This window comes from Aulonocara stuartgranti, assembly GCF_965226115.1.
Source record: "Aulonocara stuartgranti genome assembly, chromosome: 4".
Classification (NCBI taxonomy): domain Eukaryota; kingdom Metazoa; phylum Chordata; class Actinopteri; order Cichliformes; family Cichlidae; genus Aulonocara; species Aulonocara stuartgranti.
In genome coordinates this window covers 27,520,901-27,537,810 of record NC_138942.1, presented here as the reverse complement: position 1 = coordinate 27,537,810, position 16,910 = coordinate 27,520,901, and the positions used below count along the sequence as shown (strand labels likewise).

Genomic DNA, 16,910 nt, shown 5'->3' with positions numbered 1-16,910 from the left:
CCCGAATGTGTGCGCACACTCATTCTTTTCCTGTAGGTATGACTAAGGCACAGAAACGCTAATAACCCCATGAAATCATTTTCTTATAACAAGCTTGTTCTGCTGGTGGGGAGCCAAACAGAAAAGTGAAGCAGACAAACGCTGTCACAGAGACTGATTGGCAGCCAGGAAGAAAGAGTCAGGGTCTTTTACTTTCTTTTTTCTTTTTCTTTTTTTTGGAGGGAGAGCACCAGTGCACCTGATAAAATAAGCAATTCAGACACCCCGGGCTCATACTCATGTGCACACACATCGGTTTTCCATACTGAGGGAGGTAAAAGTTGCCAGTGCAGTGCTTAAAGTCTTTTTTACTCTCCTTTTTTCCCCTTTGTGCGTCATTAAGTGTGACATGTTTTATTAAGTCTTCACTCGTGCTACGAGTAATACCTCTTTTTTTTCAATCATTAACAGCAAGATTTTCCCACTTTCAGCCAGACCTTTCTCTCTCTCTTTTCTGTCTTTTTATAAGGTCACCTCAGAGTTAAATACAATCTGCAAAGTCATTCTGAGTTATGAAACAAGGGGATTGAGTTTCGCACCCTAAACGGGACCACAGAGAACTTAAATCAGTGTCATATTAAGATGATTCATCACATAAGTGGATGTGCAGCTATGTGACAGCGTGTCAGCGGTTGCGTGCCTTGTCGCACCAGCTGCGGAGGAGTTTCCGCTCAGTTCCACGCCGATGACCAGTCGGGAGCTATCTCGGCTCGTATCTGATGCGGAGCTCGCTTCTCTGGGAAAAGTGAGTCGATTCGGTCAGAACTCCATTCATGCCTGACAGCATGGCCGTACCCTGCTTTCGTTCTCCGCTCTCAAACGCCAAGCCAAACAGGCAAGATAAACTCATTGGCGGAGCACCCCGCCTCGCTGCCTTCGCTTCTTCTCCTTCCACACAGCGAAAGCGGGGTGAGCGGTGCATTCTGGGACAGCCCCTGCGAGTTCAGCCAGGACAGGAAAAACAATGCGACTGTGTTGTTTGAAATGCGTAATTTGAAATAAATTCCCCTTGAATATTTTTCTTGCCCTACACTGTGCTGTTTCTTTTAATAAGCGTCTTTATTAAGAGGCTGCCTACGAGTCGTGGGTTAAGAAAGTGTCCGAATTTGGGCTGCAGTGGGTTAATTTCACTATGGATGAACACGTTGAACCGACGTTAGTGTTATATTTCATATTTCTGTCAGATCGCCGGATCAAAACATGCCCTTCATCTTGTGCGAGTTCTTTCCAAGGGTCGCTTGTTTTAGTGTAAATATGAGCTCAAATTGACCTAATTTGGGAAATGTTACCCCCGTAGCCATGTAAACTCTGCGTCGGGTAGATCCACTGTTGCAGATAAAGTGGTCAGTGATTTGTGTTATTTCACTGGGGTGTTTTGAGTTTTGTTTTTTTCTTTCGTGCAGATTCAGAGTGGGGTGAACAGAATGGCTACTAGGTGCTGTGGTTTTTCAGTTATCATTAGTAAATCTCACACCTTTCTGCTGAAGCGGATCACAGCTGAGGTTTTCTCTCCTCTCACTTTAATGGCTGACTTCCACGGGCCTTGCTCGCTCCTTGGCGTTTGCTTTTCCTGGCAGGGCCAATCCCCGCTGCCCTGCTTCAGGGAGTTATTCAATTATAAATCTTCCACCCTTCTTTTGCTGCCTTTTCTCTCTCTCTCTCTTTCACCGGTCTTTGTGTTACCCAGCCAAGCCCAGTAAAACGCACTGCTCCGCTGGTACACCCCTCTCCAGTCTCGTGCCCAAGAATTTATTATGCTCAGGGTGGTGAAGCGGAGTGCGGTGTGTTTTTGGAAAAGGGACCCCCCCTCGAGCCTCAGTGCCAACAGATGACAGTGACATATAGCAGGAAAGCCACCCAGAAGGAGAATGATCTCACACCTCAGCCACGCGCTCACAGGGAGTGGGAGAAAATAAAGAGTAAAAGATCTACAGCTGGGGGTGGGTGAGTCGAGGGGGGTGGCGGGACAATAAAAATCAGAATGAGAAGAGGAAAGGATGGAGAAACACAGAGGTAGAAAAACAAACAGCAAGTGAACAATCCCTTGAAGCACAGACTTATTCAAATACTTTAGGTTACTTGCTAAACTCGGACGCTGTAGTTTAATAACTTCCAAATAAACCAAAGTATGTTAAACCTCTGAGATATTCTCTTCCTACCCTCAGACCTCGGCTTGTCTCCGTCAGCCAAAATCTGGAGGAAATGCACTGCCCCATTAGGCATCTTGAGAAAATCCACAGTTGCGTTCAGGATTATACAGTACATAGATCGTTCTTTTTCTTTTTTACCACATCTGTTCTCAAAAAAACCAAAAAAATCTGCAAAGCACTCGATCTGTGCTTCACTGGGTGGCACTCGGTCTTGGCCTTGCTCCCTCCTGTGCTGCTCTCAACCTTCCTGGTGCCCTTCTGTTCCCCAGCTGGCGGCCTCATGCCCTTGCCCTGCCCATGCAGCTTGGCATTACCCTCTCCAATGTTTTTTTTTTTTTGGTGTGTGTCTGAAGCAACACGTGCCGGCTTGGCGTCAGCGTGTGAGGTATGCGCTGCAGGTAGAAGTCAGCTTACCACGAGAAACGCTCACCCTTTACAGGCCTCAGATCAGTGTGATGTCACCCACAACAGCCCCTGAACCACTTACTGCACTAAATGAGAGCCATTAGCCGTACAAACAAAGACTTAAAGACTCGGTGTCATTTAATCAAAAAAAGGGAGCAGGAAGCACAATTAACATCAGGGCTAAGGTGTGTCAGAGAGGGGTCAGGTTATAACCATGCAGGCTCATGTTACAGTCGCGCAGTCAGAGTCCCGGTGGTCGGTGTAAACCTAATGAGAGTCAGTAACCCCAACCTGGCTGCAGCCCGCCCGCTCCGTCTGATCTCCGTGGAAGACAAAGTGGTCTGCCTTCCACACCAGGCATCGCTATGAAGAGCAGGGTACGCTAGCCAGTTAATAGTTGGAAACCTCTCTTTCTCCCTCTCCGTCTGCTCTTTTTCTCTATACCGCTCTCCCCCATTACATTTGGTTTTTCCTCCCTTCAATAACGTCTGCAGTGGCATATTACAACTTGGAAATGGATTTTAAAAGGGAGTAGAAAAGGGTGCCAGAATGGGAAAAACATGGATTGGCTCAAGGGAAGCAGATTAAGTGGGCATGCCAAACCTCACGCTTTGTAAGAAACAAGAAAAAGACCCCCTTTTTACATTAATGCCCTGAGTTGAGGACCAACCGCATAGTGGAGGGAAATCAAAAATCCCACCCTCTTCGAAAGGGAGAATGAAAATTCCAGGCGGTGAATTGTCACCTCATATGGATCCTTTCCCCTTCGGTGTCCCTGGAGTGAATAAGGCTGTAAGGTGCCGTAAGGTGCTGTGAGGCTGTCAGTGTCATTGCTGCAGGTCTCTGTGTGCTCAGGGAACTGTAAAGCCAATTCACAGGCCTGCAAACATCCTGTAACAGCAACATAAATCCACTAATTCAGGCCTTTGTGTTTGGTAATGGATGTTGTGCCGTACTATGTAGATGTGATATGATAGGATTGATTGCTCTGAAGATCACTGAGGCTGCTTTCTAGCACCGCCCTGCCACCCAAACTGTCGGCCGACGAGCCGCTCATCCCATGTTGCCTCTGTTGGTGGTCCCTGGTGTAAGCTATATTTTCCCCTCACTTCTCTCTCTCTCCCTCGCTTTTTTATAGCTAACACAAAATTGTTCCTAATTCGCTGCTGCTAGAGGGGGGTAATTTGCGGCTTTTGGCTGAGTGTTGCAAGCCCCAAATTTGAAAAAGCTGCTGAGTTGAAGGCGTTCTGTGAAACGCGGTAGGAGCAACAGTAGGGAGAGGAGACAGAGAGGGCCTAAATTCAATCAGCTAAAAAGGGAAAAACAGCAAAAACATGATAATCCTCAAAAGGCTGAAGGCTGCTATGCAATAATAACTGTAGGGTTATGTAAGCTGTAGCCACCAATAATTATGGCTCTTTTAATGAAATGACGACTTTAATGTCTCCTCTTTTATTCCAAGTTAATGCGATTTCCTTTTTGCTCATATTTTTTTGTCGTACTATCTTGGCTAAAAAACTGTAGCTCGTACTTCACTTGTGTTTATTTTGTCTTGTCTTAAATTCCTTTCGATTAAAAACAGCTACAGCTGATTCTCTGCTGCAAAAATGCTATCTATGAAAGCAGAAATGGTTGCTTCTTACTAATGGCAATTTAATGACGAGCCGTATTCTGGTTTAGCTCTGTATGATGGTCAGCAGGAAGCAGTTCAGTTTGGAGCACCTCAAGGACCTGTGATCAAGCCACTTTTATTTTCTCAGTAACAACAATTTTCTTCATTGCTATCCAAGCTCTCTGCAGCTGTGGCTCGTCTTACCAAGATGTACTTAATTAACTCAAAATCATTTTTAATATTTGGCAGTCTTAGGTTATTAAACTCTGACGAGCTTCCTCCAAGTTGACTTCTCTTCAGTCAGCCGAAGACAAGCCAACATAAATAGTTTCCTGTTATAATTAGACATTTAAATAGTTATTTGACTCAATAATTGTCTTTCTTTTATAAAATTTTGGCATGTTTGCTAGTATGTTTGTTAACATTTTTGTTCTTGGGTAAACGAAATGCACCATTCTCATTTGTCCAAGCTAAAGCTATCACCAGCAGCTAGCTAACTTAGCTTAAGGTAACGACTGCAAACAGTAAACTAAATCCCCAGTTTGTGTTTTAAATGTTTTTACATTCACTTAAGGAACACCATATGTAATATTTGGTGAGCTGACTTTTGTTACAATTGGATAAAGCAAACATATTTTCCCCTCTGTTTAAAATTGCTTTGCTAAGCTAATGTTGACATCTATTGTTTGTAAAAGCAACAGGGACTGTGATGATTTATTTGATTTGATTTGATTCCATCAGCACAGTACCAACACTTTTGGAATCCAGTTATTGCAAAGCACTGACATTTGTAACCAGTAAACTAATTAAGTGAATTAAGTGGCCGGCTTTATCAATATTTCATTTGGATCAATGGTACTTTTCAATATCAGAAGATGCTATAGTCGCATTTCTGCAAATGAGCAGCTTTGATAATTTAAAAAAAATAAATAGAAGTTATGATTTGAAAAAATTGTTTTGGTAAAGGTATTGATAAGCTAACAAAGATTTTGAGACAGCTAGCTAAAAATAATAACATAAAATAGCTTTTATCTCCAAGTTGTTCAATTTTAAAGCTGAAAGCAGATAAATGAAGAAAAAGCTAAAAGTAGTATATGGCTGAAAAAGATGCAAGTATTAAAATAAACAGCTGGGGGAAAAATATCCAGATTTGTCTAAACTGCTTAACAACTCTAAAAGAATAAATAAATAAAATATTTTTTTTTATTCTGACCTACTGTCTACATGACGCTGGAAGGTCATGCAAACAGGAAGTACGAGTTTGGTTGGCCACTAGCTGTGTTGGTCACAGTGTCTGGATCTCTCTTTACACCCAGTGCTCTACTTTCCCAGAGTGAAGGGGGCTGAGAGCTCTTCCACGGCCTCGTCGACACAAGCGCCCTGAGAGGTGCTCATTCATTTTGATTAACAGGGCCTTCCTCGCTCTCATCCCGTCCTCGGTGGTTCGCGCTCTCCTTGGGGGAAAAAGCCCACATGGATGTTTTTCTTTTTTTATCCCACATGGTTTTTCACTTCCACAACAGCACGTCATTACCCGCGTGTTTAAACACTTAAGAACAGTTTAAAAAGGAAGGAGAGGAGGTGGCGGTAGAGGAGGAGGAGTGAAAAAACACTCACGAGCAATGAACAGTTCTACATTAACTCTGTATCACTCAAGGGAGCTGTAAAGGCTGCCCTGTAAGCGAAATGAAGTCAATAAATAAATGTGGCTGTTGTCAGATGTCTGGAACCGCTTGAGAGGGTTTCAGCAACAGGGCAGCCCACCATGTTGAAATGAAGGGTGATAAGTTTGGGCGGCCCCGCGGAATTAAACGCTACAACTTGCTGAGTGCCATTGACTAATGAGGGCGGGTTTGCCGCATGATAAATTCAAAAACAAGAGGAATGTTTGATCTGCAAGAAACCACAGTTTGTTGAAAGTCACAATGCCTGCTCAGCTCCGGGTGGGAAGAGAACACCATCACAAGACAGAGGAGGTTTATTATTTTATGCAGATCCCACATGAGCAGCCTCTGATAATGAAACTACTCCCCCAGAGGCCTGCTTTCACTACAGTCAATCAAAGCACATGTGACAACAAACAGAAGAAAGAGACAGGAACTGTCAGTGGACCGCTCCAGTTCATGACTTCATTGGATTCAAATATCTGTCAAAACGCCAACTTGCTGTGATGCGACTGCAACTCTTACTTGGCAGGCCGGCCGCGTAAGAGAAAATATAAAAGATGTGGAAAAGCAGTAGCAGCTGGACGAGTGTTTTGCCAAGTTAAAGCAATTGATCGCGAGGGTCCAAGGAAGAATGGGTGGGTGAGTGGGTGGGAGCATGGTTCAGAGGAAGCGGCAGGTGTGGGGAAGAGAAAACACAATCACATCTCAAGTCAAACAAATCCGTCTCCACTGATGGAGATGGATAGAGGGTCAGCATTCCAATCCTTGCTGGAGATCCCCACCGCGTAGCCCCGGGTCCTCGCTCTCACTGCTGCTGCTGCTGCTGCTGCCACTGGGCCAAACATCTGGACGGACGGGGAGAAAGGAAGTAACAAAGAGGAGTGGAGGGGAGAACGTTTTCCAGAGATGAGTGAAAAAGGTGGGATGAACTGAGGTCAGGAGGAGAGGTGAAAGGTGTTAGAGGAACAGGCTTGTTTATCTTGGGTACTCCCCGTGGAGGAGGGAGCCCACAAAAGTGAGCTTGTGTTGGTGGGGGAAAGTTCACACCCTTCTTGTGGCTGCCTTTTATTTCTCTTCATCTTCATCTGGTTCACTTTGTCTCTTTGGAGCATTTTTCTATCATCATCTGGCCAGCTGAAGGTCAGAGGCTGCGGTAAATGGGGTAACATTGTGTTTAATCCTTCACCCAACACTTCAGCCTCTTCTATCAGTCATCCTTCACAGTGCAGAAGCCTCTAACTGCCTGCTAAAAACTTTGCTCTTTTATTTATTTATTTTTTCTTTGTGTATTCCCCAGGAGTCCTATAAAAGCCTGTGCAGCTCTTGTTTTCTCTGCAAGTCGAAGGATGAACTAGAGCTCATAAAGAGAAAACTCAGAGGGCACACTGAGGTCCTGGGCTCTGTAAAAGGCGGGGGCAGCAGCTCTGGTGCTGGTATAGTGGCAGTGGAGAGAAATGTAGAGTTATATAGACACACACACACTCCACACCTTGGGAGCATTTGATCCCCGTGAACACTGCACGGCCCGGAGAGGACACGCTCTGTAAATTTTCCTCGCTCCTGCGTGCTGTGTTCTCTGTAACAGCAGCCTGAGCTTGTAAAAATAAAAAATAAAAACCACACACATGACACAGGTGCCAAAGTCAGGAATGTAAAAAAAAAAGTGAATGATGAAATATTATCATGGTGCTTGCTTGTTATTTTTCTTTATTTTTTCTTGGTGTCGTGTACTTTGAGAGAAAGCGTGTGCCAAAGTGTTAGCGTGTGTATTCCACGTGTATGCAGTGCTGGGATTTGTTACTTGTGACAGTTCTGGATAGAAAAATATATTTTTTATTTAGTATTATTAGCAAGAAATGGTTAAAATATCAACCTTATGATGAATTGTTATAAGTGATGGACACACTGTCCTATTGGATTATGAGTACTAATGCAGTATTTGGCATAATAATTGGTATGTTACTGTTTTATTTACCTCCGAGCTCATTTACCTATCCTGTTTTTCTTTCAGCTCTTTTATTAATTGTTCACATTTACACCAAAATCCAGTAATATTAGCTGTTTCAGTAGTTTATCTGTTACTTTTAGCCATTACCTTTTTATGTGCTAATGTCAGCTATTTAGCTATTGCTAATAGCTAACAGTTTTAACTTAGCTTAGCTGAACACTTTCAGCAGTTCCCCTGTTTACTTGATATCAGTCTCTTAAGTTTTATATTCTGAAGTTTTATTAATTTCATGCTTTTGCAATATGTAACATTTTCTCTCATCCTCTCTTAATTTTTAGCTAGCTATTACCGTTTATCCATTAGGCTACTCTTAGCTAACAGTGTATTCCCTGTTGACTTGCTGACCTGTTTTCTTGTGTTCTGCTGATCATATAAATCAGCATTATGCATATGTTTTAAACTATATAGTCCAAAAAATATTTTTGTGGGACTGAAAGTTTGTTCAGAATAAGTTTTACTAAACCTCTCAATTACACACTGTTGTGGACAACAAGTAGCCTAGCATAAAATCACATTTCCACTGTCCAAAGCCACCAAGCAAATATGTGAACAAATATATTAACCAAAATGTGCTTGTATGCCTGAGATTTCTTCTTCTAAATGTGCTTAGTTACATTCTGCTGCAGCTTGCATGTGTGTGTTTTTACTGCTGATGGCACAGTGGAGGATTTATTTGAACAGATGTGAACTCTCAGTACCAGAGTGACCTCAGGTCCTACTTGGCTACACTGCAGCTGATCTCTCTGCCCTGGAAAAATAACACTCAGTTTAACAGACTGACCTGTGGAGGAAAAAGCTCGCAAACACACTGTCTAATAAGTCGAGGAATAAGTCTACATTTCCTCTCACAAGTTAACTGAATCTCTCTGTAACCTTATCAGAGCGTGCCTTGCTGCAATGTGGAGTGCATATGTCAGGGCATGTCCTTGTCTTCTGTGAAATATCTCAGTTACAGTAACCAGACAGTACAGTAAAACCAGAAGTTATATTCCTTTCAAAGTCAGATATATGGCTCGGGATTTATACTCTCATTGACTGAAAATGGAGGGTTTTATACCAAATGCACTGCACATTAACAGCGTTGAGCATGAGTTAGAGGAGTCCAGAGGTTGCCGACAAGAGCCATAAAGGAAGTGAATTTATGTCTCAGAGTGATACAGGCGGGAGGTCAGAGGCAGAGTTAAGTGTGTAGGGTCGACAAGGATGAAGAGACAGCAATGTTTGGATAGAGGACAGGGGAGAGTGATTCTAATTTATACCCCACTAATTGGAAACAGCAGAGTCCTGCACCTGAATCGCATTTTCGGCCCTGTGGCCAGCGCTAGGCCTGGGGGACGTGGGAGGGCGATGAGGGCTTTGGGGGGGTGGAGGGATGGACTGGAGGTTAGGGTCAGTGTCAAAGGCAGCATTGTTGTTTCTATCCCTGCAGCCAGGACAGAGGTTTTGTGGTGTGTGCGTGCATGTGTGCAGATTTGGAAACGCAAGATGCCCGTGTCTGAGCAGAATTAGTGTGTGTATGTTTGAAATGTTCTGGGGGTCATGTTGTTGTGACAGTCTTGAAAACACACCACACACACACACTAACGAGGCCGGAGCCAGAGTGAGGACCACCCTGGTGCAACAGAGCGAGAGGAAGGAGGGGGGAAAATCAGCTTAATGTGTCATGGTTTCAATCTGACACGATCTAACATATGACATGGCTGGACTTCAGCAGTCTTAGCTTCCTAGTTAAATAAATATGACAGCCTCCTGAGGTAATTACCATGCTGTAACCAAGTTGAGTCATAGCATCCGTTAATTATGAGATGGGCCGTGTGATTACAATCCCTTTTTTTTTGTTAAATCCATGCTGCGAGTGAGTTTCTGATGTCTGTAATATTTCAGTGAGTGATGGTGTATTCAGATGTTGGCTGTGACTGGGGTCTGGCATTGTGCTTAAAAGTGAAGTAATCTTGGAATTTAGATTGAAAAAACACTGACTTTGCTCGATGGGCTTCATATCGGCACGATCTGTTTGCACTGCTAAGCCACAAGTCAAATCCGGGCCTATGCCAGAGATTCCCACCCAAGGGCACTGGCGCTGTCCCACAAGAAGGTAGTTAAGTGAGGTCCATGAACTGTATATGAAAGGTGACGCCAACTGTGTGTTTGTGGACTCGAGATGAGCAGTTTGTCTGTGACTATCTTATTTCATTTCATTTTTTTTCAGGGGGTGGATCTGCCTGAGAAAAAGTAAAGAAACAATCCCTCATACTGAAGTGAGCTGTCAATCAAAAAGTAGCCAAAACTTAAAGAATCCTCTGTTTTATTATTTATTTTACTCTGAATGGAACCATAATTGATAAAATGAAATTCATAGTCACTGAAACTTGTAATTATTGCTTAAGACTACAAATTAATTTAGAAGGGCCATAAATAAGGTGAAAATTTAATTTTCTAATAGTCTTCTACACAATCTGCCACCAGAGGAGTCGCCCCCTACTGACCACTAGCAACAATGCAGGTTTAAGAGACTTCCACATTAGCTTCACTTTCATCTGTCTTTTCTACACATTCTGAGTATCTCAACTAATTTGGAAAAAATACAAAGTATGTAATAGATATTGATTAAAATATTCAGAGAGTCGATACATTTGAAACATTTGCTACATTTGAATTGCATGAAAATATGACTGAATTTGAATGAATTTGGCTTGTAGTGTAAAAACATTTTGAAAGCCCAGAAATAGCAGAAGAGCTCTACATAAATGCCAGTCTATTTAACAATATATATAACAGAGTGAAATGGGGCAAAATAAATTTGTCTAAATGAGCCCATTAGAGTAAGGTAGCTTGCGGTCGGAAAGGAGCACTCAGGTTTTTCTGCTGAAAAAAAAAGGGGGTAACACGGGCTCTGAACTAGAGATTTATGCCTGTTTTTCTAACACTGCTGTGTGTCTTTGTGCGTGCGTGCTTATGTGAAAGCAACGCATCAATTCAGTGCTAAGTGACGAGCTGTCAGCTTTCACAAAAGGACAGACAAAGACCCCCTTAATACGAACGATGCACAGTGCAGATAAACACACATAAACCCCGAAAACCAAATTTCTTGAAAAAAAGGGGAAGAAATGGCGGCTGGATTTAGACATATGGGGAACATATTGGTGGCGGAGATCTGATCACACGAGTTTCCTCTGAGGAGAAGAGAATACAACAGGATTTAGATGTGGTGGAGGCTGTTTTGTTTCCCTTTAAGTGTGTGTCAGTCGTCTGCCCTCCTTGAGGATGTGAGAGAAAACGTTTCTCTCTGCTTCATCGCTCCTCTTGATCGACAACTTGATAGCCTGCGCACATGACTGAGTGTGCGCAGGCCAGAAAGACACACGCGCACTCGTCCCACTGTAGTGGTTTGCAGAGAGACAGTTGTCCTATGATACTGCTTTTTTTTGTTCTTTCCACCTAGCATGTATTCTGTTGACTGAGCTCTGAGCGCACATCAAAGCCACCACAATCTGTCTGTTTCTCTCACGATTTGCCCCCCCACCACACCACGTCGATCTATGACTGAGCACAAACCATGCACAAACTAAAACACATTTGTATATGTGTATGGTACGGGAGGGACTCTGCATTTTCTTTGATCACTGTTCATCTGACATTGAATTAGTTCCTTTGTAGCGTTCAGAAACACGATCGATTTGTTATTTGACGTTGAAATCCTTGATTTTAAAATAGCCGCTCGTATTCTTTCCCTTTGACAGATCATGTTACTTTTTTGTGTTGAAAAGACACAGAACCAAAGTTAGTGCGTGCGGGGTATCCCCAGTTTTTTCCTCGCTGTCTTATCATTTCCACATTGATTCCACTGCCCTCTCTGGGCTGAAGTAAAGCCACTGCAGCTGCACATCTTAATCTTACTTTTCCCTTCATCCTGCCTGTCATGTTTACTCCCTGTTTCTCTCCCTCCTCTCTTCTGCAGGATGCATGGTTTCAAAGGGACCACAGAACAAATCAGAGGCCCATCCCTGCGCACCAATGGCCTGTCTCTCATTTCAGATGGAGATTGAAGGGCACGTCTGCTCCGGGGGCGCCCACCGCCCTGAGGGCCTCTGCGTCTCCCCTGCGTGAGAGCTGGACCGCTACACGCACCAAAAAACCCGTCGACCCCCGCAATCGGCTGTCTGGTGAGCTCAGTCGCTGGAAAAGCCCTAAAAAGCCTCGCCTACATCCCTTGTTAGCTCAAGGCCGTGTGTGAGTGGAGTGTGTTTTGGGTTTGGCGTCACTTTGAAAAGATATGACAATAAACGGGCCCTGGAGCAGGAGTTATTATGTGTTTGGCTGAGAAGCGGGAGCTCGTGTTGCCTCGACGGAAGCTGGATCTTTCCCAGCGTTGTTTTGAGGTGCTTTGGGTTTGTTAGTCATAGCTTACTGTAAAGTGCCTCCTGAGACGCTCCTATTTAGAGATTGTTTTGTGCGCCTCAACTCTGAAGTGGTATCACGGGCCAGCTCCCCTGGCTTTTTCCTGGCGGAGGATGTGTATGCATCTGCAAAAAAAACCCAACAAAAAACCTACAAAAAAAACCAACCGAGGCAACAGAAGATCAAATCCAGGTTTGGACGACGCATTGTATCAATGCGAGCTGTGGCTCCAATCTCCCAGAGTATCTGTCTCCAGCTCTGGTCTTTCTAGGCCTCCATTAAGCTCCTCTAGCTTTCATATGACACGCCGATACCCATCATAAGCTGCATGACAGCATATGGACCTGAGTGACATTTGATGTACGTGGCAGGAGCGAGTGCAGCTCCTCTTTGCGTCTCCCATTCATGTGGTGGAGGGAGGATTAAGACTTGATCCAATAGAGCAGAAGTGGAGGAGAACGAGCCGGGGTCAGATCTGCCTTGAATTAAGTCAGTGTTGCAGCAGGAATAATACAGTCACCTCCCCCAGAACCCAATAATACTACTGAAGGATAATGTGTGTGTGTGTGTGTGTGTGTGCTTGGCCTGTGCCGAGGCTGCGACCAAACCACAGGCTGGTGTCCTTTACAGAGAATAGGGGTCTCTGTTGACGGTTCAAACACAGCCCGCGGCCCCAGCTTCAAAAAGGCCCCCAATCATCGCACCCACTTACAGCCAACGGCGCATGTCACTTAATGTGGACCACACTATCCATCAATTATGGTGACGCTCAGGGGCCATCTAACACCCGCACCGCAGCTCCGCGTAGTGAGTTGTCTTCTTCTCTGACTGAAGCCCCCCTCCAACCCCTCCTGCAATCCTCAAAGCCCATCTGCTGCAGGAGGTGCAGCGTGAGGCCGCTAACTCCTCAGAGCTGTCACACCAGCAGAGCTCAGGCTTTTCTGCTTCTTTCATCCCGCGATGTTTCGCTCCCTAAAGCTCATCCTCCTGCAAACGTGGCCTCCTGCAGTGCGCTTTAATAGCTCACTTCACCCCTTTTCTCATTCTGATTGTCATCCTTTTTGCACCATTCCCGTCATGCCATAGATTCCCTTTGAAGTGTCCCAACAGTAGGCTTATCCGCACGCCTGTAAGACACACGAGCCCGTGACCTTACCCTCCTACTAGCTGTTTATCTGTCCCTTGGCAAGCGAACTGAGTCAAACTGGAACTCATTTATCGTCATCCGATTCTGACATGTTGCCACGGGGTATTAGTTAAGCCCCAGTGCCTTTTTGGCATCCAAGTGTCAGAACGTATGTTAAGGTTGTACGAGTGAAAATAAATGACTCAAATGTGGCGACCATATTGGGAAGTTCTCTTTTAACAGACGGATGCCGGCGGGGCGTACAAACCTGAACCAGACCGCACATCCGAGTCTCAGCCCTTTTCCTCTTTCTCCCGTCTCCAGTTGCTGTCCGCACAGGACATCTTCCTCTGTCACATCTGGAGGGGGGTGTGGGCGAAGAGGCTCGGGTCAGGCCGGAGGGGACGAGGGGTGGCTCTCGTTCCGGCCGATTCGCCGAGCTGTCCTCCCGCTCGAGTCAGCTGCTCGTACACGTGCAGAAGCTTTGGTGTGCATTCATGCGTGTGTGTGTGTCCATCAGAGCCCTAACCTCAGCAGCTGTGTGTGATTTTGTATTCATATCATCTGGGGGGCTTCTTTCTTGTTGTAGTTTTTTTTCCCTTTCCTTCTTCTTCTTCTTCTTCCTGTCTGTGCTGACACCTTGTTCTGTGCGCTGGAGGCCCTTTATGGTCAGATCATGGATGGGAGCTGCTTCGTGTCAGCTGCACTGCCTCTATTTCTGAGTTTCCACTTCATCTGGGAAATAGTGCACAGACGCTTTTCTATTTTCAGCAGTGTTTCAAATTTAGGAGAAAGGACATCCATGCTCTTTTTTTAATAGCTCATCTTTGTCTTCCATGTTATTTCTGCCATTTTAATTTCTTCTTCTTTTTTGGTTTTCAAAGCAGTTTTGGTATGAAGTGTTACTAATTGACATTCATGAAGGTTCTCTCATATTTAAGTGCACAGCCTTAATTCATGCATTTCAAAAAATAATTGGTGGGAAAAATTATCCCGTAGCTATTGGATATAAAATTTCAACTAGTTTAAAAAAATGTTTATAAGCCATATTTGAGATTTTCAGTAATGCCTATATTCATGTACTGCAGTTAGTAGAGCAGTCTGTAATGGCAGAGAGAGACATGGTACTCAGAGAGTTTAAAACTTTGAGAAATCCTTTTTAAACCTTATTTTTGAGAGACAATGATCAACCACTTTAGGCACCTTTGACAGCTGATCACATGAAATGTTTTAAGTCTGCTCTGACCATTTAAATTTGAATTAATTTAGGTAATACTCCAAAATAGCTCCCCAAATATGTGCCCACAGGCAGGGCCGAGTGGGAAGACTTTGATAATAGATTGCATAGCTGATGAGTATAGTGTCAGACGGCTCACTGTAACTACCTACAAAATACTAAGTTTGTAAGAGTTAGTAAAAAGTAATAAATCACAGCTTAAATGGTTTAAATACAAATGTGACTAAATGATTTTTAAAAAAGAAGCGTTTGGAAAATATGTAAAATGTTAGAAATCAGTCAAAAAACATCTGGTGAATTTTAAAGCTAACATAAGAAAAATAAAAAGTCTGGACTCACTGTTTAAAATTTTACATTTCATATTTAAACACTTTAAAATTAATTTCTAACACTGCAGTAATTACATTTTAAAATGTAGAAATAATTAAATGAAGCATCACATAACTTTTTCTTCTTCTTCTTCTTCTTCTTTGTTTAATGATTATTTCCTATCATAGTCTGGACCCGCTGTCGAATACTCCCCGCTGGACACACACAGACACAGACGCACAGTCGGACGGGGCAAGCACTGCTTGGTAAACAATCGCAGCCACACATGCTCACGCTAGGAAGGAACATGAAAACAGCACTAATGGGAAAAAGATGAGAGGGCTCACAGCGAGCACACCCAGAGAGGAGGAGGAGAGCGAGCCGGCAGTCGGACACCGCTCGCTGCCTCAGCCCTGCATGCCGGCACACAAAAACAGCCCTCAGATAGAAAGATAGTTCCTGAGGTCACACTGTTTAAAAAAAAAAAAAAAAAAAGGAAAAAGATTGGTGGGTTAAAAAGCACTCAGCTGATTTACAGCCTCTGTGAACTCGTGTGATTATTTTATCCGAACGTTATATTATTATAATTTTGCTGTACTACTTTATTTCTTTCCAGCTATTAGAGCTAAATTACCTTAAATTATTTTTGCTTTTTTGTCAAATATATTTAGAATGTTTTATTTACCCACAAATTCTTCCAGTTACAATCTGGCAAACAGTCATATTTATTTGTAAATAAAAAAAAAACTAAATAAAATTTTAAACATGTTTAACCACTTGCCATAATGGTCGTGCGCTGTTCCTGTAAAAAAAGAAGAAGAAGAAGGACGGCCTTGTGCTGTGAGGGGAAAGAGTGTGTCATCTTGTTTATTTTCCTTTGGTTTGCTGTCTTTTTCCAGGCCATGGGGCGCGATGATAACAAAAAAATATTGCGGGCGTCCGTGTCTTCACGGCGGACTGCCCTCCCCCACCACCACCACCATTACCACCACCAGACTGGATCCGACGGGGGACCGCAGGGCCCTCGCAGCAACATTTTTGCCGTGAGGGAGAGGAGCAGAGAAGTTACCGCCTGTGAGTCAATGACGGCTCGCTGCTGATTCCCCTCACATGTTTTGCTTGTTTTTGGGGGGCTTTTTGCTTTTTTCATACAGGCACAAATCAGCTCCCCTCTCTGTCCCAGTGAGGTCTCATCCTCCAGAGTTAATACTGGCCGCCGTCACAAGCTACGGAACTGGTCTTGATTAGTGCTACTGAACTGAGATACTTATGTACGCCACATCCTTCTGGAAAAACAAAAAAAAAAAATAATAATTACACTCCCAAAAAATTCTCATTAATTTTTCTCCAGACTTCCAACTCCGTCTCCGCGCTCTCTGCCTTATCCGTGGTGTGTATCCACTAAGACTGAATAATATTTGGACAGGTGTTCTTTCATATACATTAACTTGAAGGAGTCTAGCGTGCAGTTTCATAAAGCAGGGGGGAAAAGAAGCATATCCTGGTGAGTGGGTTCTGAAGTTGGTGCTGTATGCTGTAGTCTGTACTGTATGTGTAATCCCTAACAATAAAAAACTGTTTAGCACTAATTTTCCTGTACTTTTAAAACCTTTTTTTCCTCCCCGTTTCAGACAAGAGGAGGCCACATCTGGAAGACAGATGTAGTCCCAGAGCTTGTTCTCTCCCTTTGACTCTTGCTCTCTCTCTCACTGCTTCTCACTCACTCTCTCTTTCTCCTGTCCTTCCCTCCCTCTCCTCTCTCTTTGGGAAACATGAGAGCCGGGCTAATTCTCTCTCTCTCTCTCTCTCTCTCTCTCTCTCTCCCTTTTTCTCCCTGCCTTGCTCTCTCCCTCCCACCCTGGCCGGACCACCCACATTCGGAAACGCCTAGCTGCTCCTGAGGCAGAGCCGCCGGCAGCTTAGAGAGACCAAGAGGCAACAGCGAACAAGAGAGATGTA

At 43.9% G+C, this 16,910-nt stretch overlaps 1 protein-coding gene across 10 annotated transcripts in view; it reads left to right on the top strand.

Moving 5' to 3' along the window:
• The window catches only part of LOC309704787 (uncharacterized protein), a 62,781-nt gene that overhangs the window by 44,149 nt on the left and 1,722 nt on the right, over positions 1–16,910 (top strand). For 3 of the 10 annotated variants that reach the window (XR_014276372.1, XR_014276373.1, XM_082530204.1), the window contains 2 exons: positions 11,840–12,044; positions 15,140–16,907. Coding sequence is in view for 6 of the 10 variants with exons in the window: in XM_082530204.1 (XP_082386330.1) it covers positions 11,840–12,044; positions 15,140–15,288 (354 nt within the window). In the remaining 4 variants the exon portion in view is untranslated. Of the gene's footprint in view, positions 1–7,526; positions 7,828–11,839; positions 12,045–15,139; positions 16,908–16,910 lie in introns of those variants that run through there. The other 7 variants (XM_082530207.1, XM_082530206.1, XM_082530205.1 and 4 more) reach the window with 7 other exon arrangements.